General features: G+C 41.8%; 2 protein-coding genes across 3 annotated transcripts in view; both read right to left on the reverse strand.

Annotated features, from left to right (window-relative positions):
• Cdc42se2 (CDC42 small effector 2) overlaps positions 1–19,660 on the reverse strand; it is a 38,197-nt gene extending 18,537 nt beyond the window's left edge. The window contains exons 1-2 of one of the 2 annotated variants that reach the window (XM_087194604.1): positions 19,470–19,657; positions 2,055–2,126 (exon numbers count right to left, since the gene is read on the reverse strand). In XM_087194604.1, the coding sequence (XP_087050730.1) occupies positions 2,055–2,126; positions 19,470–19,523 (126 nt within the window). In that variant the 5' untranslated portion in view covers positions 19,524–19,657. Of the gene's footprint in view, positions 1–2,054; positions 2,127–19,469 lie in introns of both variants that reach the window. The other variant, XM_021241840.2, reaches the window with a different exon arrangement.
• Lyrm7 (LYR motif containing 7) overlaps positions 19,641–26,799 on the reverse strand; it is a 264,174-nt gene continuing 257,015 nt past the window's right edge. The window contains exon 9 of the mRNA XM_087194588.1: positions 19,641–19,787. The gene's annotated coding sequence lies outside the window, so the exon portion shown is untranslated. The remainder of the gene's footprint in view (positions 19,788–26,799) is intronic.

Genomic DNA, 26,799 nt, shown 5'->3' on the forward strand with positions numbered 1-26,799 from the left:
GGTAGAAATGGCAGCAGAAAGCCAAGAGGCGGTCCAGACTCTTTGTCTGGTTTTCAAGTTTCGCTCTATGTCCTAGCATGGAACCTGGTTTCCTGCTACTTTCTCGCACAGTGCTGCTTCAGGTCCTCTCACTCCCAGACTTCCGGCCCCTCACCTCACCCACAGACCCTTTGATCTGCAAGTCCCATCACCAACGCACTCTGTCTTCTCCTCCACTGTTTCCCAAATTTGGGTTTCATCTCTTTCTACCCACTCCACTCAGTACACTTTTCTTTGAACTGTTTTTGGTTTTTTGTTGTTGTTGCTGCTTTGCTTTGTTTTTTGTTTTTGAGACAGAGTGTCACTAAGTAGTTTAGGTTTGCCTTGAACTCACTATGTAGCCCAGGTCTGCCCTTGAACTTGTGGCAATCCTCCGGCCTCAGCCTCCTAAGTGCTGGGGTTACAGGCGTGCACCACCACTGAGCTGAAACTGTTCTGGTTTGGGATCATAAAGCATGTAATTTCCTACATGTGCCTTATGAGATAATGCTAACTTCTCTTTTTAACGGTTAAAGCAGCAAAAGAAGATGCTAACAGTTTTAGGGGCCTTTTTTCTTGACAATGTACTGCTACATTTCCATTAAATCGGCCTCGATAGGAAGCTGTTTGTCCAGGCACACCTCAGTTTATCTTCACCATCAGAGGACATCAATTCTCCCAGCACCTGGGCAGGACAAATAAGTTTTTTCCTCCAGTAAGCCCCTGATCAAAGGGTAGAGGTGAGCTTCGGGGGCACTCCTGCTCTGAGCAGGGAAGAGGCCTCTCCGGCTGGAGCAAAGCACAGCAGTTAAGGTCCGTGCGTCAGCGACAACTGCAGGACCGCAGACTCCTTCCAAAGCCTCGCCAGCCACACTCTTGGGGGAGTGGCTCATCAGCTGGGGGGGAGGGGGGGAGGACCTCCTCCAGCAGGAACTGCAGTCGGCCGGAGATCAGAACTACTTCCGGGCCACTGAGCCACTGCTATCCCCTACCCTGGGAACCCACGGAAGCAACTTCTAACAGATCTGGATCTGCACCACTTCCTCCGGAAGGCTGTGTCTAGAGCTTGGCAGAAGACTGCTCCCTCCACCCCCAACTAGGGGATTTGTTCCACCTGCATTACTGCAGGACAGCCATGGGGACAGCAGTCACCACAGTGTGCTCAGGCCACGGCCCGCTCCAGCACACTGAGGAAACAGGTTCCAGAAACAACTCTCACACTGAAACGCAAGACTTCACAGAAGACTTCAGCTTACTTCTATCATAATGTCTGTTACTAGGTAGTAAAACTGAAAATAGTGAATATTTTTCTACCAGAATTTACGGTAGTGCTGAGTTGGGAGTAGACCATGACGGAGAGGTGCCACCTAATCTCATCTTTGAGACACGAAAGTAAACCCTTTCAGGTCCTCTTTCCCTATGCATGGAAAGAGCATACCCGTCCAAAAGTGGAGAGTAGTACACTGTGCTGCTAGGACCCGGGACGGGCAGAAGGAGCTAAGATGAAAACGGTGAATTACACACAAACGAGATCACACCGGGTCTGTATACAATGTAAGGACATGAATCTTCCCAAGAACAATGGAAAATAATCTGAAGGGCTTAAAAGGCCACTCCATGATAGCTAAAGACAGAACACAGATTGGAGAAACCCGAAAGGAGAAGTTAAGGCAGTCGTAATGAAAAGGGATAACTCAAATTCAACTAACAGCTGAAAAATGGAAAGTAGACTAAGGGGTGTTCAGTGTATAAAATCAACAGCATTTAGCTGGGCCTAGGGCAGTGATGGCGAATCTTTTGGAGACAAGTGCCCAAACTGCAGCCCAAAACCCACTTATTTGCCGCAAAACGTTAACACTGCGATTAAACCCGAGCACTGGACCCACCTCCCCAAAGCAAACACTGGTCGCGGCCGAGGAATCGCGGCTCGTGGCGTCATCGCCGGGCGCCGCTGCTGCTTTCGAGCATGCGCAGGGCCCCTCTGCGCGCTTGGCTCGCAAGCCACGGGCTCGCCGCCGCTGGTGTTGGGTACACACCTGTGATCCTGGCCACGCTGGTGCCTGAGGCCGGAGATTCATGAGTTCAAGGCCAGCCTGGGCTACACTGACCTGGTTTCAAAAAACAACAAACAAAAGAAAACACTTTTTCAGGGACAGTATAGACACTGAAGGATCGATAGCTTTTCTGGCCTGTAGTATCAGGGCTCAAGATAGACACAAGATGTAAATCGTAGGCAATGGGGAATTCCAGAGTCAGGTCTCTGCAGAGAAAAACAGGAAACGTGTGAACACGCCCTCTGCTGTGTGATCGCGCGGCCCGTGTCTCTGGAAACACTTCATTCTTTAGAGAGGGCTTTCCTAAGACTGCTAGCCGCCTGAGTTCATTCTAACCATATTTAAAATACTTTTATTCTGCATAAGGTCACGAACTAGCAGTACACAAACATGAAGAGCTCTATCAGGGTACGGGAGATTAGGCCAAAAAATGTTTCTTCCCATCTTTTTGCATAATCACAATAAGATCATTACCTAAGATAATGACCAAGTAATTGAGAGTAAACAGGAGGAGGACAAGAAATAAAAGGTGATTTTTCAAAGCATTTTCTACCGTGTTAAATCTTTTACACATCCTGATTTGACAAACCAACCCTAAAATACATTTACGGGCAAGGGGCAACTTAGTAACTGACTGGGTGTTAGATGAATAAGGAATTATTTCAGATTTATTTTAGAGTATGGTAATAATAACCTCTGATTATCTCAAAGAGTTCTTGCTCTGCAATAAAAGAACGATTGAAAGGGCCAGGAATTTAGCTCAGTGGCACCACGCCTACCTCACAAGCACAAGGTCCTGAGTTTGATCCCCCATACCTCAATCAATCAATAAACGAACTACTGATACATGCTAAACACAAATGAACCTCAGAACATGTTGAAAGAAACCACATTTTTAAAAGGCACATACTACATGGGTCACAAAGCAGCAGAGGTCACATGGGGAAGGGGAAAGGGACAGGGCTGAGGAAGACGCCTGAAGGACAGGGTGACGAATGCACACACCATCTTGAGTGGCGTGGTGGTTTCACAGGTATGTGTCCAAACTGACCACACTATGCTTCCATCCGTGCAGCTGTGAACCACAAGCTTGCGCTAACTCAGTGTGGAGATCAGAGCACACTGCTTTCCTAATGGCACTGTCTCTCTGAAGCGGAGTTTCTCATGGTTGCCATGGGGAAAAACACTGCAAATGTCAGCACAGAACAGGAAAGGGCGCCAGTCTGATCCGATGCCACGCCACGGTTTGAGAAGCTGCACGGTGTGTAAGAGGCACAAGCATTAAGACAAGAATTAAGTCATTAAGCCATTTGGACCAGATTAGCTGTTAAATCTGCAATTTTTCTCTTGGCCTAAGGGCAGTGTTAAAAAAAAAAAGCCCATAAGTGTTGAGAGCACAAAAATAAAAACTTCGGGCCAGCTGTGATGGGGCATGCCTGTAATCCCAGCACTCAGGAGGCTGAGGCAGGAGGACTGCCCTAAGTTAGAGGGAAGTCTGAACTACATAGCGAGACCATGTCTCAGAAAACCTAATAAATAAACAAACCAACCAACCAACCTTTGGGAGCCTCTGAAACAAATTAGCTTTTTAAAATACTGACAGTATGATGAAGGCACCAGGCATTGCTAAAACAAATGCTGTCTTTTTTCTATCAGTTCCACCAATGATGACTCCCAATGTGCATGAGCTGTCAAGTTGCTCCAGTTATCCATCCAGTTCCTATGACAAAAGACTAACAAAAGCCACGATGAGATAAAAATGGATGACCATTTTCTTCCTTTTTCTTTCTTCATTTACACAAGAGAGATGTTATCTCCCATGGCAGTGCTGTCACCAAACTCCATGAGCCCCCTCACGGTCCTCTCTCCCACCGGGCAATGGTCTCTTCAACTTTAAGACCCAGGTCAACCCTAATCTGAGTGGAGGCTGTGGGACATTCCCGGGCCTGAGCACTCAGTCCCAAGTTATATCTCAATTATAGCATTTACAGCATTGTATTACAACAACGTACCCGTTTACAGTTTGATTTCCCACATGACCAAGAGTTCTATGATGGGGGCTATGCCTCACACAAGAAACAGATGGCTGTTGAATAAAAAGGCTTTTAAAGAAATGTCAGCGCAGGGGCCGGGGGTTTAGCTCAGTGGTGCCGTCTGCCTCGAAAGCACAAGGTCCTGAGTTTAATCGCCGGTACCAAAAAGAAAGAAAAGATATGTCAGCTTAGTTCTCCACAAATCTTATCCAATTTATTTATAAACAGATATTTCTCATTACAAAATGAATGCCAATTCTAATGGGGTTTATTTTGTATTTCTGCATAAAAATCACTTACCTGCTAGGGTTTTTGAGAGGGTCACAGGGAGCGGTGAGCTACATCCCCAGCATTTTTCATCTATTTTTTTATTTTGAGACACGGTCTTGCTAAACTGCCCAGGCCAGCCTCACACTTGCAATCCTCTTGCCTCAGTTTCCTGAGTAGCTGGGATAACAGGAGTGGCCCTTGCACCAGGCATCTGCTGGTTTAGTTTTCTCTGCTGCATGAGAAATGCTGGTGCACACTTGTAATCCTACCACTCCGGGACGCAGAGGCAGGAGGATTGCAAATCTCAGCCCAGCCTGCGCAATCCAGTGACTTAGCGAGACCCTGTCTCAAACCAGATGATGAAGGGTTGGGGGACAGATGGTGCTGTAACTCAGCTTTAGGGCCCTGGGTCCAATCCTCATTACAAAACAAGCAAAGCAGTGTCTCTGGAGAGGAGTTTTCAGTCTGCCTCCTGGGTCGAACTCCCAAACAGTGGTGTGTAAACCTTAGTGCACACAGGAATCCCTGAAGGTTGGCTGTTGAAAGACTGCTTACTGAGCTCGAGCAGCAGAATCACAGATCCACTCAGTCCGGAATGGACAGAAATCTGCATGTCTAACAAGATTCCAAGGGATATGGACAATTCAGTGGTTTAGAAACAAAAAGGTTAACAGCTGAGTATTTTTTTTAAAATATTAACATTCCGTAGGACTTGTCTGTTTATTATGTGCTAGGTGCAGTTCAAGAATTTTCAATACATGCACCCATTTGCTAGCAACTTCAACTGCAATACATGTTTTAATCCTTCAAGCTGAAAGTCTCTGACAAACTCTCACTTGATGTCTGTTGGCCATTACCGTTTGTTCAGCTGTTGTATTTCTGGAATGAAGTTTTAAATTTTTGTGTCTTCTAATTACCTATAAAGTCAGTAGGTTGCATAATTCTTCTATCAAAACCCGACTATGACCAAGCCACTAAACAATGTGGTTTTCAATCTGTTTAAAATCAAGTATTTTTTACCAGGAAGAGGAGGCTACTTCTACCTCACAGACTGGAGACAGTGAAATAAATATCAACTCCGTCATCCCTCATGTGACCTACTGAGAAAACTCTGATAACTGAGTAGCCTACTTTACATTCTTTTTGTTTTTTCCTACTTTACATTCTAAATCCTCACATTTAGGTCAAAACTTTTTTAAAAAATGACTTTTTTGTAGAAAAAAATAACTCCCTCTGTGGCTTCGGGCTGGCTCACCGTGGACACCAGCACAGGCCCTCAGGTGACAGAGCCACCTCTGTGTGTAAGACAGGTCACTCGGCATCGAGATGGCCCAAGACCGTGTGCAGCAAAGCAAGACGCCTCACAGAGGAAGTATTTACGCACAGGTGGAGGAGACCGGCAACGCGTTACAACTCAGTCCTGTCCTAAGTGCAGGGGCCTTCTGTATTTTGCCCTTTAGAGTTACTAGTTTACTAGATAAATTAGCCTTGTCCCAGTTGGTATAAATTCTGCAACTTTTAACACAATGAGAAGTTTGCAGGAGGCTCCCAAATTCCTTTTAAAAGGAATGTCCAAGCAAGGCTGTGTGACCCTTTTCAGGGACAAAAATGTTGAAGCGAAACTCAAGGAGTTTGCTGTTCTCATCTCTCAGCAAGAACCCTGAAATAAACAAAGAGTTCTTTTTGTCCTATTTATACGTCAGTATCTGGTTTAAATCACATATCCAAGTATAAAAACTGAAGTACAGAATAGGTAGAAGGCAGGCAGGCAGGGAGGTAGAGTGCCCTAAAATAGATTTTCAAATACTAATACCGCAATGCAGCTTTCACTGCTGGCCACCCTGGAGACCTGAGACTGCTCTCTACTGTATGTACTGTACACACATGGGTATGATACACGGGATGCCTGATCTCAGTAAATGACAGGTAAAATACCATGAATACCACACGTGGAATAAATGGTATAATATGATGCTCTATGAGGGTTTATTTCAATACAGTCAGTCAGTACAACTGGATTTCTCACCTCAGAACTGTAAGAAAACAAACGTGTGTTGTTCTGAGCCACCACGGCTATGATCACTTGTTACAGCAGGCACAAGAAACACAGACCTCCGGAGACCACATTATTTGCCAAGGTCCCTCAGGCAACTAAAAGCAGAGCTGGGAGTCAAATATTGCTTTCCACTGAGCCAAGAAATATGTTATAATTACTTTTCTGGTACTATGTTTTATGTTGGAATTGTTCCTTTGTGTGTGTTTGCTCAACTTTCTATGGAGCCATCGTTAATTGTTCCAACATTCTCCATAAATATCCGTGCTGTGCTAAATGACTAGTCCAGGCAGTCTGAAATTTCACTAAGTGGTATGGCGTTTCGGTTTTAATTCAACAGGTCATTCAACCAAGAAATTCATGGTTTTTTATGGGCCGATGCAGTAATTCTTGTTTTTTCTCTCTTTTCCTCCTTGGCCATGTTCTTATTCAGTGGATGCAGTATTACATTCATCTGTGGTCTATCGTGTTTTTGTGTTTTCTAGCTCTTTTCTACTCCCTACACAATCTATTTTCTTTTACCTGTCCTCAGGTCTGGCATGACGCGCTATCCAAATGAAGTTAGACACACTGAACGGAGTTCCACAATGAGCTGACTAGACAGGGACCTAGGAGAACCCACACCAGACACCAGCAGGTCTTTTCTGCAGAGCCAGTGAACTCTCTGACTCCGTACTCTATCATTTAACTGGTTCCTACAATCTCGTACCCACAGTTACCTCTTCTTTCCATTTTCTTTTCCTTTGTGAGTTTTATCCTTCTATACTTTTTGTTTTTCAAAACCCTTTAGTGTTTTGTGAAAAGGAGTTTCAAGAAGGTAGAGAATGTATTTATTCAACCAAACCAAATTAAAACAAAGCACTCATAGTAGGAGGCCAGATATAATGGCCCTGTGCATTTCAAATATGATGCACTCGAAGATAACCAATGGAGATGAAACCAAAACAAAGCAAAAAAAAAAAAAAAGTTTAAAGTGAGAGTACTAGGAAATTGTAGCTTAGCAATTGAAAATCTATAACATATGTGTGCCAGGCACTATGTGTTGGGCATTTTACATAAATTACCTTATTTAATGTATTTTAATCCACTACTCCACTTTAGGGTTTTTTGGTTTGTTTTTTTTTGGTACCGGGGATCGAACTCGGGTCCTTGCGCTTGCGAGGCAGGTGGCAGAACCACTGAGCTAAATCCCTGGCCCCTACTACTCACTTTGATATACTGAGTCCTGTGAGGTTTCCATCTGTAGAGGTTTGATTAATCCCCTCAGGGACAAACAGTAAATAACTACCAGCACTGGAAATCACACCAGTCGGTAACATAATAACTCTAAAACCTACAGAGAACCTAAAGAACTTGTTGGGATTTTTAAAAAATATGCTTTGAAGGTCCTAAAAATAAAGTCATTTACCCACAGCTAAGTACGATGGAAATTATGTTTCTTACTAATTTTATGGGCCCTTAAGCAGGTGAGAAAATACCATTTAATATTTTTTCGTTAATCCAAAGGAGATTCTATTTACTTATATGCAGGACTGACAGTTAACAGTTTTCAGTATCAAAACAACCTACACTACATGCATGTGCACATGACAGACATGCTCAAGTACTGTGTATGTTACGATCCCAGCAAAGACACCATCCAGATGCTACCCAGGTAGATCAAAACACCGCAATAGTGCTGGTTTAACAGAACTTACCAAAACTAATGGTATATATTTGCACAGTCACATAATTCAACTGCAAATTCAGTATGAGTATTCATTTCCATTTGAGTATACTGAAATACACTAGAAAGAAAACTGGTCTTAAACGCAAAAGGAAACCAGGCATAGTGGGAGGCTGAGGCAGGAGAACTACTGAGCGCAAAGACAGCTTGGGCTATATATTAAGTTTAGGACCAGCCTGGACTGCATAGTGAGACCTTGTCTCAAAAGCAAAAACAACAAAATGTAGAAGGATCTATGTTTTAATTTACTTTGCTAGTTAACTTACTGATATAGTTTTGAATATGGTACTACAGTAGTTTGCAAGTGTAGTCCAAGTATGCACATATACACTTGACTAAACGTTTGCTTAGAATCCTTTAAGAGGTAAAAATTTATGACTGTACATAAATTTCATTTCACAAATGAAAAAAATTACAAATAAAAACAAAACAAAGGATAATGCACCTGCTAAAACAGAAGAAAATGAGTGAAAGAAATGGCTTTCCACTGAGGTGTGAGTACCTGGTAGAGCATGTGCCTAGCAGGTACAAGGCCCTGAGTTAATTACCCAGCAACACCAAAAAGAAAACAATGAAGAAAAACCAGAAACAGCTTGTCAAGGAACTAGAAGTTAAATCTATAAAAATAAATCAAACACAATTACTAAAAATATCTAAAAAACAGAATTTTACTGTCTACAAAGATGCTAAGACACCGGGCCAAACTTTAGAGCACTCAGTACTTCGCAGAGCTGAGCCCTCAGCTAAAATCCCTTGTATACGAGGTGCTAATAAAATTCATCTACACTAATTCTTACTTGTTACAAGTAAGTTTAAAGCAGAGGATGAAAAACAGAATGGTTTACAAAGTGCTTATATTCGCAGATGAACAGATTTTTTCAAAAGTGCTTTTAAAGATGTTCAATCTGCTACAGACATCGTAAAACCAGTCCCAAAGTATTACTTAAAACCTATTATAATCCTAGACAGTCACTTAAAGCCTCACTTGTCTTTAGCGACATAGCACTAAAGCGAGTCGTAAACAGTGTATTTCACTGTATTTCACTGAGGACTGCTAGTCCTCAGCAGTGTATTTCCCAGAGTATACCTGCCTATGACTGATTTAAAATAAAATCTGAGTTCCTTTCCTATTTGTATATACCAAGGCCATGTGAGAATCAGAGCCTAATCACACTAACTCTATGAAACAAAACGGCTTAATCCTCTTCATTCTTGCAATTTGTGTCTAGGTTTATAAAAACCCAAGAGAAAAATAAATAATTTCATGCTATTAGTGTTACAGAAGCATTTTAGCTATCTTAGCTATTCTGAGAATCCGTGGCCTCATGATGTGATGCAGACCTTCACACCACTACACAAGGCAGAGCTTGTGACTGAAGGCCTGTTTTCTAGATAAGCACAATAATCTCCTAGATGTGGTCAGATGACTTGCAAACAATAGATCTTTCAAGAATGCTTCAGTATTCCTAAAAGCTGCCAGTTAATAGGCCTCAGAGACTCTAACACGCCTGCTAGCTGAAGACTATAAACACAAGGAAAGACCATGACAGAAAAAAAAATTGTACTCGGGGGCTTACGTGCCATATGTTTTTAAAAATTATTTAAAGTTTCTTCTTGTTCATCAAAAAGTTCTTGAGTTTTCCTTTCCACAGTTATCACTTTTATCATAATAAAGATAATACAGTCCTACTTCTGAACTCCAGCCCTACCTTCCTACACACGTATTTGAAAGGACTACAGATTCCATGTCCCACAACTGTTGGTCTACAACATGGGACTTGGGGTCCTTACAATTTTCTACTGAGACGTGGGAGAAAATACAACTACTACTTTTACTTTTCATCACTGGAAAAACTATGCCCTACTAATATTTAGTATATAGGCTGGCAGATGGCTATTTACTGCATTTATTTCTATAAGAGTTACTAGAAAACAGGAGAAAGGTTTAACCATAGTTGAAACTAAATACAAAAATGGAAGATGTTATAGTATCTACAGTTAAACTGCTTCAATTTATCTAAATGTTTCTTTAAAAACCAATCACACTTCCCAGGCAAGGTAGCACATCCCTGCAATCCTGGCACTTGGGAGGCTGAGGCAGGAAATTGCCAGGAGTTTGAGGCCAGCATGGGCTACACAGTGAGTTCAAGGCCAGCCCACCCAGTCTCAAAAGGAAAGGGGGGGAAAAAAAAGACAAACAGACCGATTTTGTGCTATACTATGAATGGAATGTGCTGATAAGCAAAAATGGGGAAAAGCTGATCTGGGAAATTTTATTTCAAAAAATCTCTAATTTTTGTGTAATCCTGAAGCTCATAACCTAACAGCAAGTAAGTCAGTATTACTGTTCACTCTCAAATTAAAAAGCAAGATAATACAAGGCTAATCTTGAAACAGATGCCAAATGACAACAATGTAAAGGTATGAAAATATTAATTCTGTGAGGATATACAACAATGGAACCCTCACACTGCTGGAAGGAATGTAAATGATAACACCCAATTTAGAATACTCGGTCCTGCCTGATAAAGGTGAACGTCTGGGGCTGGGGATCTAGCTCAGTGGTTTCGTCGCCTGCTGCAAAGGCGCAAGGACCCAAGTTCGATCCCCGGTACCAAAAAATAAAAAAAGTAAAAAGGTAAAGGTCCTTAGTCTTTGGAGCCAGCCACTGCCCTTGCAGGTGTACAGCTCAGAGACTTGCACTCAGCCTCCGGGCTACACACAAACGCAGAGGAGCGCTGTTCAGCTGTTCCCCCTCCCACCGGTCACAGCCCAGATTCTCACAAGAGCTGTGCTGTGGTGCAGCCATACAACAAAACATAAGGGAGCTCCACCACCTCTACCGCACATGGAATTAAAGAAGAAAGTGCAAGATGCTATCTACTACAACCCCATTTCAGTGGGCTAGAGCAACATACTTAAAAGTTTAAAACAGAAAAAGAAAGCGATTACCATAAAAACCGGTGAGCAGTTCCCCCAGGCGCTGGAGCAAGGATGTAGCTAGAAAGCACATACGAGGCTTAGAGTCCTGGCCTTTCCAAACACGAGTGATACCTGTATCATAACAATTTACTATCATATATTTTTGTATGTCAAATAAGTCTTTTTAAATTATGAATTTTTGGTATCAAAATAAGTATTGTAGTTATGTTCAGTCTTTATGTTCTAGGGATAAATACTGAAATATTTATGGGTAAAATAATACAATCATTTGGATTTGGTGTCAAGATAATACAGGAGAGGAAAACAGATGGGATGAGATAAGAACACATAAGAACTGAAATGGTCAAAGCTTAAAGACAAGTATCTAAGGTTCATTGTACTATTGCCTATTTGAATATATTTAAAAATTTTAAGTTAAAGCTTTTATGAAAATGTTTTTTGTGATACTGAGGATTGAACCGAGGGCCTTGTGCATGCTATGCAAGCACTCTTCCACTGAGCTACCTGTACAGCCCCAGCTCATTATATTTTTCATTTTGAGACAGTGCTTCCCTCAGTTACCCAGGCTGGCCTCAGACTTAAGATCCCCCTGCCTCACCTTCCTCAGGCTGGGATTACAACCCATGCACCACCACAGCTGGCTGGGACTCACAAGTCTAATCCAAATGCTAAAAGGTCTTCTGGAAAAGCTGACAAAATATTTTTAAAATCTGTATGGAAAAGTAAAAGACTAAGATTGACCAGAACACTACCAAAAAAAGGAACAGACTGGATCTCCCCTCCCAGACATCAAGACAATATAAAGCAAACAGAAGATACAGTGGGGTTGGGATGATGATGGACAAAGGAACAAGAGAATTCAGAGTCTGGACTCTAATCCTGAACTCATACTAAATGATATGGACAGCGGCTTACCAACAGTTCCTAAGTGGTTAAGGGGACAAATAACATGGCTGAAAATCAAAATCTGTCTCTCAGTTTTGCCAAGAACTTTTCTAGTTTTTCAAATACCTGTATATACAGACAAATTTAACTGCCTCTACAGTTAATATTTAAAGAACTGCAGAGGTACAATATACAGCAAAAACCCATCTACCAGACCTGTGCTAGTCAGCTTTTCGTTAGTGTAACAAGATACCTGAGAAAAGATTTCTTTTGGTTCAAATTTTAGAGGTCTCCATCTATGATCAGCTGTGCAGCAGTATGCAATGCTGGGAGCCCAAGGAGGGGAAGTAAATGGCAGTTGGGAAGCAAAGAGAAGAGAGGAAAGAAAGAAACTGGACTCCCACAGTCCCCTCTGAGGGGTCTCTATGCCGGGGACGCCAACAACAGCAGCCCACCTCCTAAAGCTCCACTCCCTCCAAGGGCTCCCGGGAGACCTCGCCTGTCACACAGGGGCCTTTGGGAGACGCACCAGAGCCAAGCAAGCTATCGACATCCCAAAGCTGACTGTGCCTACTAGGAAATACGGCAGCCCTTCGCAGGGTGGACAGGCAGTCTCAGTATATCAGTCTTTGGACTTCTACGCTTAGTAATGCAGTTAAAACATTCGAATCACTCCTCTCCAATGTCTTTCTAAAAAAGCAGTGTTATGTTTCATTCTTCAACTGATAAGAATATATTAAGTAAATTCATTGACCTAAGTGTTCATGGTTATATGATGTGACTTTATTGTGAGAATAAACAATTTAACAGCATGCACATTTGTGTTTTCAGGAAAAGGAAAAAAGATGACTTGTTTGTCATACCTCCCTTTACGAGTGTGAAGTGAGGTTCCTAGAAATGGACATTTTAACAAACTTGTACCACCCGAGGTTACTGTAGCAGTGTCTAGTGATGAACCACACTTGGGCAATCGCTGTTCTACTTTATAATAAATCCCCTGAAATTGTGAGTAACCTTAGCTAGCGTTTCCTTTAGCAACCTTTCACAGAACTGCTGTTTTGTCCTCTCAGGCAGCAATAATGGCTGGGATGCTTTTCAGGATGACTGGGGTCTTGTAGCAATCCACCCTCAATTACTTCAACAGCTGCCCCTGAAGAAACCTTGCACGCCAAGCACAGTGCCGCCTTTGTTCCACTGCGGGAGCTCCAGCACCATTATGCACTCAAACTGTGCATCAGAACAGCAAAATGGCAGGAGGAAAAGCTACTGCAGGGAACAGACAGCGTGTCGCTGAGCACACTACCTACTCCTTTCCATCAGCCGAGGAGGACTCGCTGGCCAGAAGTGCAGCATGGCTGACCAGCGCACGGTAACACGCACACGCTGGAGAAGAGCATCTGTCTTTCGTCAAGACCATCTAATGATTTCCCGTTTCACAAAGAATGAAATCCTGGGCTTTTCGTGATCCAGAGGCCACACATGAGCTGGCCCTTCTGTGCCTCTCTGTGCTCACTCCCGACGAGGGCCCCTGGTTACAGCCGCGCTGCCTTCTTGGGTGCTCCTCTCACACACAAGCACTGCATGTCCAGAACCGCCGCACTTCCCGGTTCCTCTGACTAACTCGGCGGCGTCTTTGCAGCTGACTCCCTGAAATCCCCCTATCGCGGGCCCCCCCCCGTCCAGCCATCACTTCATGTGACGGGCCTTCCCCGAACACCTATTTAAATAAACATGCCCACTTTCTCTCACACCATTCTCTAGCTTCTTTGCTGCTTTTCCTCCCACAGAGCAGTTACCCTCACCTGACGTCATCTATACAGTGGTTACTTACATCCGAATATCCCCTTCAGCAGCGACAGCCATGGGGTTAGAAATGACGTGTTTTGCTGGGTGTTTCATCGTCACTACCTGGCTTTTCTGGAAATCCCTAGGTGTGACACGCACTCAGGTATGGAGACTGTGTGCACATGTCTGAAGAAACAAACCGTACCACACTGCATCAGGGCCACTCAAGGGACCATTCAATGGGAAGGTATCAAATATGAGCAGGAATGTGAGCTTTATTCCTGTAAATCGATGGGCATTGTTTTTAAGGATACCTTGAAAGTTCAGCAGTACTCAGATACACAACCAGTAAGCGATGACTATCTCACTACCATCCTAAAAAGAGCTAGAAAACTTTTTTAAAAACTAAGCTGCGTGCCGGGGATTTAGCTCAGTGGTTCCGCCGCCTGCCTCACAAGCGCAAGGACCCGAGCTCGATCCCCGGTACCAAAAAAAAAAAAAAATTAAGCTGCAAAGCAGCAACTATCCAACCTTAGCCGTATCTAGTGACAGCGCCTACAGCATTAATGGCGAACCTTTTCGATCTTTCAATGATACAAACAGCCGGCTGTGGCACCTGTGCCCCACTGACCTACATACAGCATCTATAGCTAATCGAAAAGTTTTGGACAATCACAGCTGAAATTATTGGTGCCTAATTATACTGTCCATTGTACTGTGGCAAATGGAGGAGTAGGAAGAGAAAAATGATTCTTATGCTACTACTCAGAAAAATGCTTTTTATTTCCTTCCCAATATTGGTCTGTTTCTTTTTCACACATGGAATGTGCAAGAGCAGGGGGTGACAAAGAATGAGTGGGAGAGCTGGCAAGCAGCACTGTACTTCAATACATGCTTGGCAAGAGACCTTTAGAGATGACCAAGCAGCTTGCAGAACAGGCAGTCCTGATTTCGGTAGAATCAGAGACAAAACTGTGAGCTGCATGGTTTAAATCTGTTTACCGATACAGCACGCTCTTCCACTACGGTGACCACACGGCCCATTAAGTTTTGTGCGCTTTCTTCAGCAAGTCAAAAGGTTAAGAAATCAAGTGTCCATAGAATCTCTGGGGATACTTAATATAAATATGTATGTATGGTGGGTTTTTTTGGTACCTGGGATCAAACTCAGGACTTTGTGCTTGCCAGGCAGGTGCTGTGCTGCTGAGCTGCATCCCTGGCCCAAATATGTATTTATTAAAGAGCAATGAACATCTTAAATGTTGTGTGCAAAACTTTAAGCTGCAAAACTTTTATGTATAAAAAATATACTTCAGATGGCTCGTAACTCTAGAGCCTTATGATCCAGCAACTGTAATCACTGCCTCGTTTAGCTATGAGCATGTAAGCTTGCGTCACATACTTGAATAGAGTTCATTTAAGTGTATACTCTGGTCACTGGTAACCGATCAATCAATCTTTAAAAGCATACCAGCCTGACTTCTGCTTTCTGTTCTAGCATACACGAACTCAGAAGTCACTCCCCTCCACAAGAAAAGAGCTGCTCAGCTCTGCTTACATGTATCAAAGAATGGAGTCGCAAAGGAAACTGAGGCTCAGAAACTGAACCACAATCCGTCAGAGCAGAAACCTCTCCATGGCCCAGGACTGTGCAGGAAAGCCCAAACTCTGGCAAGCCAGTGTGGACAAGTCCGAGAGCTAAGTACTCCAGGAGGAAGGCGTCTTTGCGGAGGTCCCCCCCAAACCTGTAGGTTTTACCTTTTGGAACCAACCATAATCTCAGAGTGAAGACAGAAAACTCTCTCGTGTTTCAGCAAAGTGGGGGACGACAGCCATGCTGAAGTAAGCCAGAGCATTCTGTTCTCAACAAGGCCTCCCCCTCAAGAGAAACCCCTTCCAGAGCCTAGCCAACTGGGGTTTGACCAGAAACTAACCACTTTGGTGGATGCGTAATTCCCAACTCCAGTGCCCTTTTTCTGTCTCATCGAAGGGTTAAAACAACAAAACTGAGAAGCTCAAGTGCAGGACACAGACCAGGAGCACACACTCACTGTAGATTGAGACCTTACCATAGCACTGCGCAATGCTTCCTCCTCCCCACACCGCCCCACACCCACAGAGCACCTGTGTAACACAACTGTCATCCCAACAAATGCAAACCCCAGACCTTACTTAAGGGATCTCAAGGGAAAGCCAAAAAGACGTAAAAAGCAAGAACACCAAGTCAAATACCATGGTACATGCCAGTAAATCCCAACTACTCAAGAAGCTGCAGCAAGAGGACTGAAAAAGGAACTTAGCAAAGCTCTGTCTCGAAATAAAATAAACAAAAGGCCAGGGAGCAGTTCATCGATGCAGTGTTTGCCTAGCATGTACCCTGGGTTGCATCCCAAGTATGCAAAGAAGAAAAGATAGCAAACAAGGACAGCAGAGGAATTTCATTCTCCATCACCAACAGCAAATAATAAAATGGCTTAAATCCCAGGCAAATAAACATAAAACTTCACACTAAAGGACTATTTGCCCTGGTTCCTTTTACCTAATACATCATGTTTAACAAAACATTACAAGGCACACAAAAAACAATATGACAATAGCATTCAAGTGTCCCACAAACTTTTTTTTTAAAGTATTGAAAATCTACTTTAATACCATATATTATAAAATATATACAATAACTGAAATATACATGCAGTTTTCAAGAGCGTTCACTCAAACACATACTGGCTCATATCATGATTAAAGAGCTTAGAACTTTCCCGTTAAACTCAGGTACAGAAGGACATTATAACATTATACTGGATACTACTCACTATTACAGTGGTGGTCTTAACTAATGGTATTAAGATTCGAAAAGACAAAAGCTTAAATATAGGGAAATCACCAAGAGTCACTATATGGAGATCTTTATAAGATAATTGCTTCAACTAAATCACTACTAAACTAAGTGTCTCGGTAACATGTCTGGATAAAAAATTAGCACATAAAAAGTAACATCTTCTATATTGGTCAGCTTTCCCACTGCTGGGAAAAGATTTCCAAGCCACAATTTAGAGGAGAAGAGGTTTAATTTGGCTCTCGGTTTCAGGGGTTTCAGTCCGTGATCACCGGCTCCAAAGGAGAAAGGCGCAGGGCAGAGCAGAGTGAAGGAGGCTGCTCAGTGCAGGAGGCTGGAAGCAGAGCAGGGACACACCTAGTGAGGAGGGCCAGGGTCCCCAAGGTCAGCCTCCATGGCCCACACGCCCGGCGTGTGCTTTACTGATCAAGCTGATAATCCAGTCTAACTGCCACAGTTTCCTACCATTTACATTAGTTACATCAGGAAATGTAACAGAAAAATAGTATTTCAAAATAGTAATACAAATTCATTAAGTACACAGAATAAATCTAACAAGAATGTTAAAGTTTACATGATAAAATGTGAAAACTTTATAAAGATATAAACTTTATATAAAAGACACAAGCCAAGCATCTCAATTCCATGACACAAAATATTAAAGATATCGATTTTCACCCAATCACTCTCAAACTCAAAACAATCTTGGGCCGGGGATTTAGCTCAGTGGTTTCGCCACCTGCTGCACAAGCACAAGGACCTGAGTTTGATTCCCAGTGGCAAAAAAAAAAAAACAACCCAGGGTAGCAGGTCTTTAAAGTATTATGGTGGTAACAGTACAGTATTCTAAAGGGAAACTTGTCTACAATGAAAGACTACACAAAGTTTAAAAAAGTGGCTATACGATAAGAAACACCTATAATACTTACCAATCACAATAAGTGTTTGATAATAGTTATTGAGCACAGTTAAAGTCAAACAACCCCATTTAAATTGGAGACTACAGTATCACCTGGACATTTGATGAAAGAGGAACTATACAAATTTGTACTCAATAAATGAAGGCTTTTAACCTCCCTAGTAATCAAGTAAAAATTAAAAACGATAACATGCTATAAATTAAGACCATCAATAGAAAAATTAACTATTTCATGATATATTTATGTCACAAATACTATTAAGACTTTATAGTGATGGGAATGAGTTATATTTAAACTTGACATTTTCTCTTGAGATTATAGTGGATTACAGTGGATTATAAATGACAGAAGATGTATAGTATAAACACTTAAAAATAATAAAACCTATGTAAATGTATGTGTGTATTAACTGACAGGTATCTAGAGGGATAAATACTAATCTCCAAAAGTGATTTCATCTGGGGATCAGTTAGATTGGAGAAAGGGGCAAAAAGCACTACTTTCATTTTTAAATTTTCTCATATATACTATACGAATTTCTATAATAAACAATTTATGGGAGGCTGAGGCAGGAGGATTCCCATAAGTTCAAGGGCAGCCTGGGCTATACAGTGAGTTCAAGGTCAGCATGGACGACATACCAAGACCGTATCTCAAAAAAGCAAAAGTCTATCATTTGTACAATTACATCCTAATTTAACCCTTCTCTTCCTTTTTACATTGTTACAAAACTCAGTAAAATACAAATGCACTGTTCAGGCCGCCCGCATGTACACTTATGCGGGCCAAGGTAGTGTACTTGATCCTGAAAACAGAAATGTCAGGCCCTAAAGAATTAAGAATAGGGTGAGAGAAACTGTGGAACAGTCATTTACTATTTCCTATGCTGTAAGAGAAAAGTAAACTAAAGGGCCGAGGGAATAGAGATATTATGTAAGAGGAAAGAAGGTGGAAGATTTTACAAAGATGACCTTTAAGGTAGGCATCTTCAAAGATGAACAGGAGTTAGGAGGTTGGCAGGCAAGTCTTGGGCAGAAGTAACAACAGCATGCTAAAGGCCCAGAAGTGGGCCACGTTCGAAGAAGGAGCCAAGAGCACTTGTCGCCTACGTGACCCTGGGGAAAAACCCAACCTGCTTCAACTGAAAGACAGGGTGACAGTATCTCCTCAGAGGGCTGCTGTGAGGTGTCGAGGACCAGAGAGCTGAGGCCCGCCTGGCGTCCCTGTGAGCACACAGGAGAACGGCCGCACTCGGCGCTGGTCGCCTCTCAGGGAAAAGCGAAGACAGCTGAGGTCCAGTTGTTTACCAGGGATGTAGCGATGGCTGCTGGAGACCAGGTGCATCCTGTGTTACTCTGACTGCTTGTGCCGGTGTCTGGGGAATAAAAGCGAGGGGAGCCAAAGGCTCGGGCCTCTCTGCCTGCGAGAGGCACAGACCCCTGGCTGCCCACGTTCAGCTGACCCCGTGTCTCTGTCATTCTTCCTCCATCACCCGGGTCAGGGGGAACAAAGCAGCGGCTCTGAGTCCCAGCCCAAGGCCAGCCTAGGGAGCTGGCCACAGGTGGCGCCCCAGCGTGGGGCTTGGGGCAGGGGCCGCCTACAGTGAGGCAAATGAGTGTGCTGAGAAGAAGGGAACATGGCTACTGCCTCTTCCTGCACTAATTTCCGAGGCTGCCCTGTCTGCTTCACCTGGGCTGTCTTTCTCCTGCTCCTCCAGGCACGCAAGCGGTAGGCCAACACCATCTTCACAGTCACCTACAACGGCCTCGCGGTTCTTCACACAATATTTACTCAAATCACATTCAACTTTTTCCTGTTTCACAGACGGCTCTGTGAAAACACTGAGAACTGCCCTATATAGCTGTGGGGTGGCCACTGCCAGCGTGGGAACCAGCAGTGTGTCTAGAAAGCATGCACTCGCTGCACACAAACATTTTCATACTTACAGGCTGAGGCTGCTCTGCGATGCAGCAGTTGAAACACAGCCAGAGCTCACTCATCTTCCAGCTCGAGATGTGAATGAGCACCAGTGACGGTTCGAAATCTCACTGCTGGAAGCCCCACGAGTGTGGTCTTCAATACGAGCAAAGTCCCGTCAGGGTAACAGCTCCACTTCACTGTGTCCTGTTCTTCAGAGTCCAATTTATAGTCAATGTGAAGAAACAGATTGCTTCCTTTCTTTGCTTCTGGTTCTGCACACTCCTTTCTGAAGCAGCAGGAAGGTGTGAGACTGCTATCTTGACCCAAGGCCTACAGCAAGTAGCCTAACAAAAAAGAAAAAGTAGAAGAAAATAAGTTTACTTACCCTTGGAAACACTAACTTCTTAAATCTGTGATGAAACTGAAACATTACCCCCAAAATACACACTGAAGGGCCAATATTTAGCTCAGTGGTTCAGGCACCTGCCCCGCAAGCGGAAGGTCCCAAGTTCGATCCTCAGTACCAAAAAAAAAGAAACACACACACACACTGAAAAATCAAGATTTTAACAAACTGACACTTATTCAATAAATTATTTTTTGACACTGCAAGTGTCAAATGCTAGGGATGTAACAATTAAAACAGAAATCCTTGCCTTCATGGAGCATTCTATCATTATAATTATATATAAATTATATAATTTATATAGCATATAATTGTGTATTTATACTTTATATAAATATGCCATATAATTATAAAAGTATAATCTAATAAGTTTTTAATAAAAAAATAGTAATTAGAACATTATGATTATCATATGTCTCTAATTCCAAGAGGAAATAATATCTTTTTTTTTTTTTTGGTACGGGGATTGAACTCAGGACCTTTACTAAATCCCTGGCCCTCATTTTCATGTTTCTTCAGTTTAACCCTGTTCTCACAGACAACCATCACAGTAATTAACACAGCACACAGATGTATGATTAATAATAAACCAGCTATAGCTCATCAAAAACCTTAAACTAAATTACCACTTGCCTTACCCATTGAAATTAGAATTGCACACCAAGTTGGACAGGTTAAATCATGCATCCTTCTGTGACTTTGGCTATTAGACAATCCTGCCCCAAGGTCACCGGGAGAACTTTGTCACTCGGGGCCTGAAGTTAGAGAGTAGACTTACTTTTGATTACCCTGCCAAGCTGCGACTCTGCAGATGACCTCACCAACTGTGATCCACCCTCATACATAGGACAGTTCTGAGATAATGACACTGTTTAGCAGAGACAAAAGAAGAAGCCTCAGCCAGGTGTGGTGGTGCACACCTGTAATCCTACCACTTGGGAGACTGAGGCAGGAAGATTTCCACAGTTGGACCTACCTATAGGCCTGAATTCAAGGAGATGTCTTAAAACAATGAACAGATTACAACTGAAGCAATGACAACACTCTAGAGGAAAGAGCATCATGACGAGCCAAGAGGGCTTATCAGAGAACTCAGGAATGACCACATTTATGTGACCCATAGAAAAAGAGAAGTCTACAAAGAAGGTAAAGGCACAGGGAAGGAAAATCCGGTAAATGAGGTGCCACTGGAACCCAGTCAAGGAGGAAGCCGGTAACAGTACCCACTGGCAGTGAGGCAGGAGAGATGGGGAACTACCCACAAAGACCAGCACAGGCACGTGGTGGCCCTGGTGACAGGAGCTTCACAGGAGTGTGTACAGAGAGTAGGTTACAGAAAAGCAAAGCGGGAGAGCCAAATGGAGGCAATGTTTGCAAGAACAGATATAAAATTTAGAAAGATAATGTCGTATGTAGTGTGAAGGAGAAAAGCCAACCTTGAAAAGACCAAAGACGGCTTACTTCGATTACCCAAAGAGATCCTAACATTTTCCCAACTGATTAACTCTAAATCACATATTTATAAACTTTTGAAGGAAACCCCATACGTATTTATAAGCTTTGCTAACTATAAATCAGAAACAACCACATTACAGGATCACAGAACCTGAACACTGAATTCCTCCCTTTTGCTTTCTCCAAAGTCACGACTCTCATTCTGGGTAAGACAGGAGGGATGGTCACTTTGGTATTTATATAGATGAAGACCTGCGGTGAAGGTTAAATGGATATATGCTCAATGTCACAAATCTGGGCAGCACAGAGTCCAAGGAGAAGTCTCCTAACATGGATAGGAGCCATATGTTGAGATTTAAACATGCATGCAAGAAAGAGCAAAAGGAAGAAAAACTTACATACATTCTTGCCATCGATTCAGAACCAGGAATGCTATTTTAACCAGGGACAAACACCCAAACTAAAGTTAGGAAGTGGCAGTCTTTTTGTCCACTGAATTAGGTAAATACTGTGGAGTTATATTAGCTCAAAAAGAACGACATGCTTCTCTTATCTCCTCTGCCCAATCTTTTTTTTTTTTTTTTTTTTTTTTTTTTTGGTACTGGGGATTGAACTCAGACCTTGCACTTGCAAGGAAGGCGGCAGAACCACTGAGGTAAATCCCCGTCCCCTCTGCCCAATCTTTTTAAAATGTTTTTTTGGGGGGTACCGAGGATTGAACTCGGGACCTTGCACTTGCCAGGCAGGCAGTGGTACCACTGAACTAAATCCCCAGCCCTTGCCCAATCTTATTAGCAAGAATGTAAGATTAAATTCACACTATAATAAGCATTATTTCAGTGCTGGTCTTTCTTTAAGTTAAACTTATTTTTAACTGATATATACTCCATGATGAATGTTAATTACGTATTGCAAAGGTTTCAATAAAAATTAAAATTGAAAGGTATACAAAAACACTTTAAATTATACATAATGTGCCACATAATGTTTTATACATGTATGTATTGTGCTATGTTTAAATATTTATATTTTATGGTGAACAACTCTGAAAATCCTTCTTTCTGAAATGTATAGCACACTACTGTTCTCTACTCATCCTACTGTGCAGCAACACATCAGGGACTGCTCCTAACTTTGACTCAGTGCTCGGTGATAAAATGTCGCCTGGAAACAAGTTGAATTCCACCCTGGATCAAAGAACTTGGTTATTAAGTCAACTTGAAATGAAACGTCTTTTTAACCAATTCTATAAACAGGTCTTTGTTTGAAAGTGAAAATTCTTTGCTTTTCATTTTCATGGCACACATAAATAAGGAGCTACTCTGATATTTTCAAATCTATTGTTTGGTTTATTCTCCTCCAGTAACACATTTTCTCATTTACATCTAAGTTGCCAGAAACTACCTTCAAATACGAACCTTACTCGGGAAGGTGTTGTGCTTTCCTTTTCTTCACTAGTTTTAACTAAGTGCTGCTTAAAGTGGTTTCATACTTTATAATAAACACTTTATCACCTCTACATTTCCCCAAATTCCAGTTTCCTTCACATTTAGAGTAAAGCAATTTTTTAAAAATTTACATTTTCCCGTTCTCATGTACTACTTTCAGAATAATGTTTACAAACTGAACATGGTGGTGCACATCTATAATCCCAGCACTCAGGAGGCTGAGCAGGACAACTGCCATTAGTTCAAGGCCAGCCTGGACTATGTAGTGAGTTCAAAGCCAGGCTGGAATACACAGCGAGACCCTGTCTTTAAAAAAAAAGGTTTACAATACTTTCTTCTAAGGTTTAGTTGAAGAATGACTATTTAAAGCTGACCGTGGTGGCACACACCTGGTATCCCAGCTACTTGGGAGACTGAGGCAGGGGGATCTTGGGAGGCTCCAGGCCAGTGCAAGAAACTCAGTGAGACCCTGTCTCTGCAGGACAGTACTTGCCTAGTGTGTGTGAGGCCCTAGATTCAATCCCTAGTACTGCGGTGGGGCACTAAAGTATAACAATCTGTGCTTTTGTTTCCACTGTAAAACAGAAACTGCTGAGATGTTATTTCCAAACCAAGGGGATGTTTATGACTCCATGGATTTTTATTTGTTAAATGAATACACAGATCTTAAAACTTTTCAAACAGGGCTAGGGATTTAGCTCAGTGGTTTCTCCACCTGCTGCGCAAGCACAAGGACCGGAGGTTTGATTCCCGGTACCAAAAAAAAACAAAACAAAACTTTTCAAACAATGGAGGACACACTTGCAATCCCAGCAGGCTGAGGCAGGTAGATTGCTGGATGTTCAAAGCCAGCCTGGGTTACACTGTAAGCCCAAGGCCAGCCTGAACTATAGAGTGAGACCCTGTCTCAAAAAAAAAAGAGAAAGAAATTCAAAGGTCCCTTGGAATGTGTCTTGTTTTCTTCAACAAACTTCCTTTTTAAAATTTCCTTTAAAATGTATAACCTTAAAACACATAGCTAGACCCCTTGAAGTCTTCAGAAAAATCTCCACTGTGACTAATAATAGCTGTACTCTACTACTTCCTTTTTTGTTTGTTTGTTTGTTTGTTTGAGACAGGGTCTCACTATGCAGTTCAGGCTGGCCTTGAAGTCACAGCAATCCTCCTGCCTCAGCCTCCCATATGCTAGGCATCTGCAGCCAGGTGCAGCTATTTTACTTCCATTTTAACTCCATAACTATATTTCCACTTCTTCAGGTGAAAGCTGCCTAAAACAAGTTTATTTTTAAAAACTTATACTTAAAAAGAGCTCTTAATAGCAAAAGGAGTGCCACTCTGTAGTAACATCAACATAAAAACTTGCCTTTGCACACACTCAGCACATTACACATAAATGAAGAGTCAGAGTAGTCTACAGCATGAGATATCTCACTGACTCAGAAATTTATTTCTAAGACACAAGATTTTAGAAAAGGAAGGAACCTGAAACACCTTGAAATTTACTCATTTACTATTTAGCTTTAAGAGAATTATCCAAAGCCACTCAGCTAGTGACCGGCAGTTTCCCTGAATTAAAAAGCAGTCTCTTCACTTATAAATGAGTTTGGCATAAGGAGAACAGTGTATAAGGTGCTGCAGTAAGCTCTAGAAATGTCAGCATGGGCAAGTGATGAGCTCTAGCACCCTCCGTGTTCTAAGTTATACAACAGAATGCTGCACTCCAATTTCACAGGTCTGAGATGAAGGACTACATGGAGTATACAAAGGCACTATACATATTAAGAAAAGCTACTGTGATATACAAAGCTCTTATTTGTTATCAGAATTAAAAGAAAAGAGATTGAAGTGACAAACACAGGTATAATTTGCTTTCTTTTTAGTACATATTCATCACATACATTGATCACATTAATCCTAAGGAATTTGCACCTGTACATAACCCATCTTGTTTTTTTTAAGATGAGGCCTCGCCATGTTGCCCAGGTTGATACCAAATTCCTGGACTCAAGTGATCCTCTCAGTCTCAGCCTCCACAAGAGCAGGAATACAGGCACATGCCACTGCTGTGCCTGGCTTACTGCAAATTTTTAAAAAACAATCTGAAACTCCATCAAGAAGAAAAATAAAAGGACATAAGAATCAATTATGATATATTCATACAAAATGAAAATGAGTTAACCACGATGCAGCAACTACTCTGACATGTTCTTGAGAGAAGTACAGCACAGAACAAACAAGGAATAAATTAATTTCTATGACTGTCAAAAAACAAAATGTCAGGACCGGAGATTTAGCTCAGTGGTTCTGGCACCTGCCTTGCAAGCTCAAGGTCCCAAGTTCGATCCCCGGTACCAAAAAACAATGTCTTTTGTTTGGAGACACATGTCAGTGTAAAAGTAAAGGATGAAAACTAGTATAACAAAAGTTAAGACAGGGCTGTAGGGCCAGGATTCCAAACAGTAAGAGGTGCATAAGGGCTCCTGGAATGCTGACAATTTACTATTTTTTTCCTTTCTTCTTTTTGATCAGTGCTAGGGATTAAACCCAGGGGCTTGGATATGCTAGGCAAGTGTCCTACCACTGAGCTACTTAAAGAATAACAGGACTTTAATCCCTTTCTACCTCTTAATCTGAGTGGTATCTATACAGGTATTTATGTGCTTTATAATTATTTGTTAATAATGCATTAGATACTATGTAATTTTCTATATACAGTGGTACCTCCGGTTCATGAACTTAATTTGTTCCACGATTTTGGAAATGATGGCCACGTTTGAATTTGTGTAGCGAAGACGGTCATGGTCATGTTTGTCACTCTGTACAGATTTTGCAAACAAAAACAAAATTTTGCCAAACACTTCTGTTTGCAAACAATTTGATTCTGTTCACAAAAGCATTCAATGAACCGAGGTACCACTGTATTTATTTTTAAATATGAGCCGAAAGTTAAACAAGATATAAGTAAAACAAGTAAATACTATCAGCAGTTTATCATAACAAGGGGATGAAAATGCAAAAAATCGAGTAAGGCGAATATCCCATGCTAGAGACTTTGAATGACTGGGTAAAATTATTGGTAGGTGGGAGGAAAGCATCTGAGGGTCTATCAAATACCATAAAAAGTTTCTGCCAGAAACATAAAATTACTAACTAATGTCCAATTATTAATTATCAATAAAGCTGCACAGGCAGTAACTCTGTGATATAAGATTTGTGGTACAAGATCCTGTTGAAAAAGATAAACTCCTTTTAAAATCATCTTTCAAACTATTATTTATCTCAAATCTATTTCTCTGTGGCTAATCAAAGTCCAAACAAGCCATTATTCTCTGAACTTAGTTATACAAGACCTAAGTAGGGGTGCATGTAATTACAGAAACAGGAAGGGCAATTTTTTTCCTATATTTGAAATGACTGTAGTCTTTACTATAGTTTTATGTAAAGGTGATCACACAATGTAATTTTTATATCTGATTTTTTTCATTCAGTATGGTTGAGATTTATCCATATTGCCTGTTTTAGTACTTCATTCCTTTTTATTGCTAAAATTTCCACTATAAAGATTAGCACTGTATCGCTAAGCAGATTTCCACTGTATACCATTAGTATACAGTGTATATCCATTGCTCTATTGGTGGATACTGTTTTTCCAGCTTTCCAGCTATTATAGCTACCATGAATATGTGTGTACAAGTTTGTACAGACAGTATTTTCTTCTGGGAAAACACTCAGGAATGGAAATACTGAACCACTGTATAGTATATGTTTTACTCTGTAAGAAACTGTCCACCAGTTCTTTCCTACCAGCAAAGTATACAGGTTCCAATTGCTCTGTTATGACTTGTGTCTAGATGTACCTCCACAGCCTCATGCACTCACAGGTGGGGCTTTTGGAAGTGACTGGGCCATGGGTGAAAGATACTGGTATTAAGGGTATGTGATAACTTAGTCCATTAAATTGTTCAATATAGTTCTGGGTGTGGATAATGGAAATCCCATCCCAGGTGTGGGTGGTACCACCCAATAGGTTTGTAGCCTAGATGGGAT

Source organism: Heterocephalus glaber, unplaced genomic scaffold, assembly GCF_053883595.1.
Source record: "Heterocephalus glaber isolate CG9 unplaced genomic scaffold, H.glaber_assembly_v1.0 deba00001606, whole genome shotgun sequence".
Taxonomy (NCBI): Eukaryota; Metazoa; Chordata; class Mammalia; order Rodentia; family Bathyergidae; genus Heterocephalus; species Heterocephalus glaber.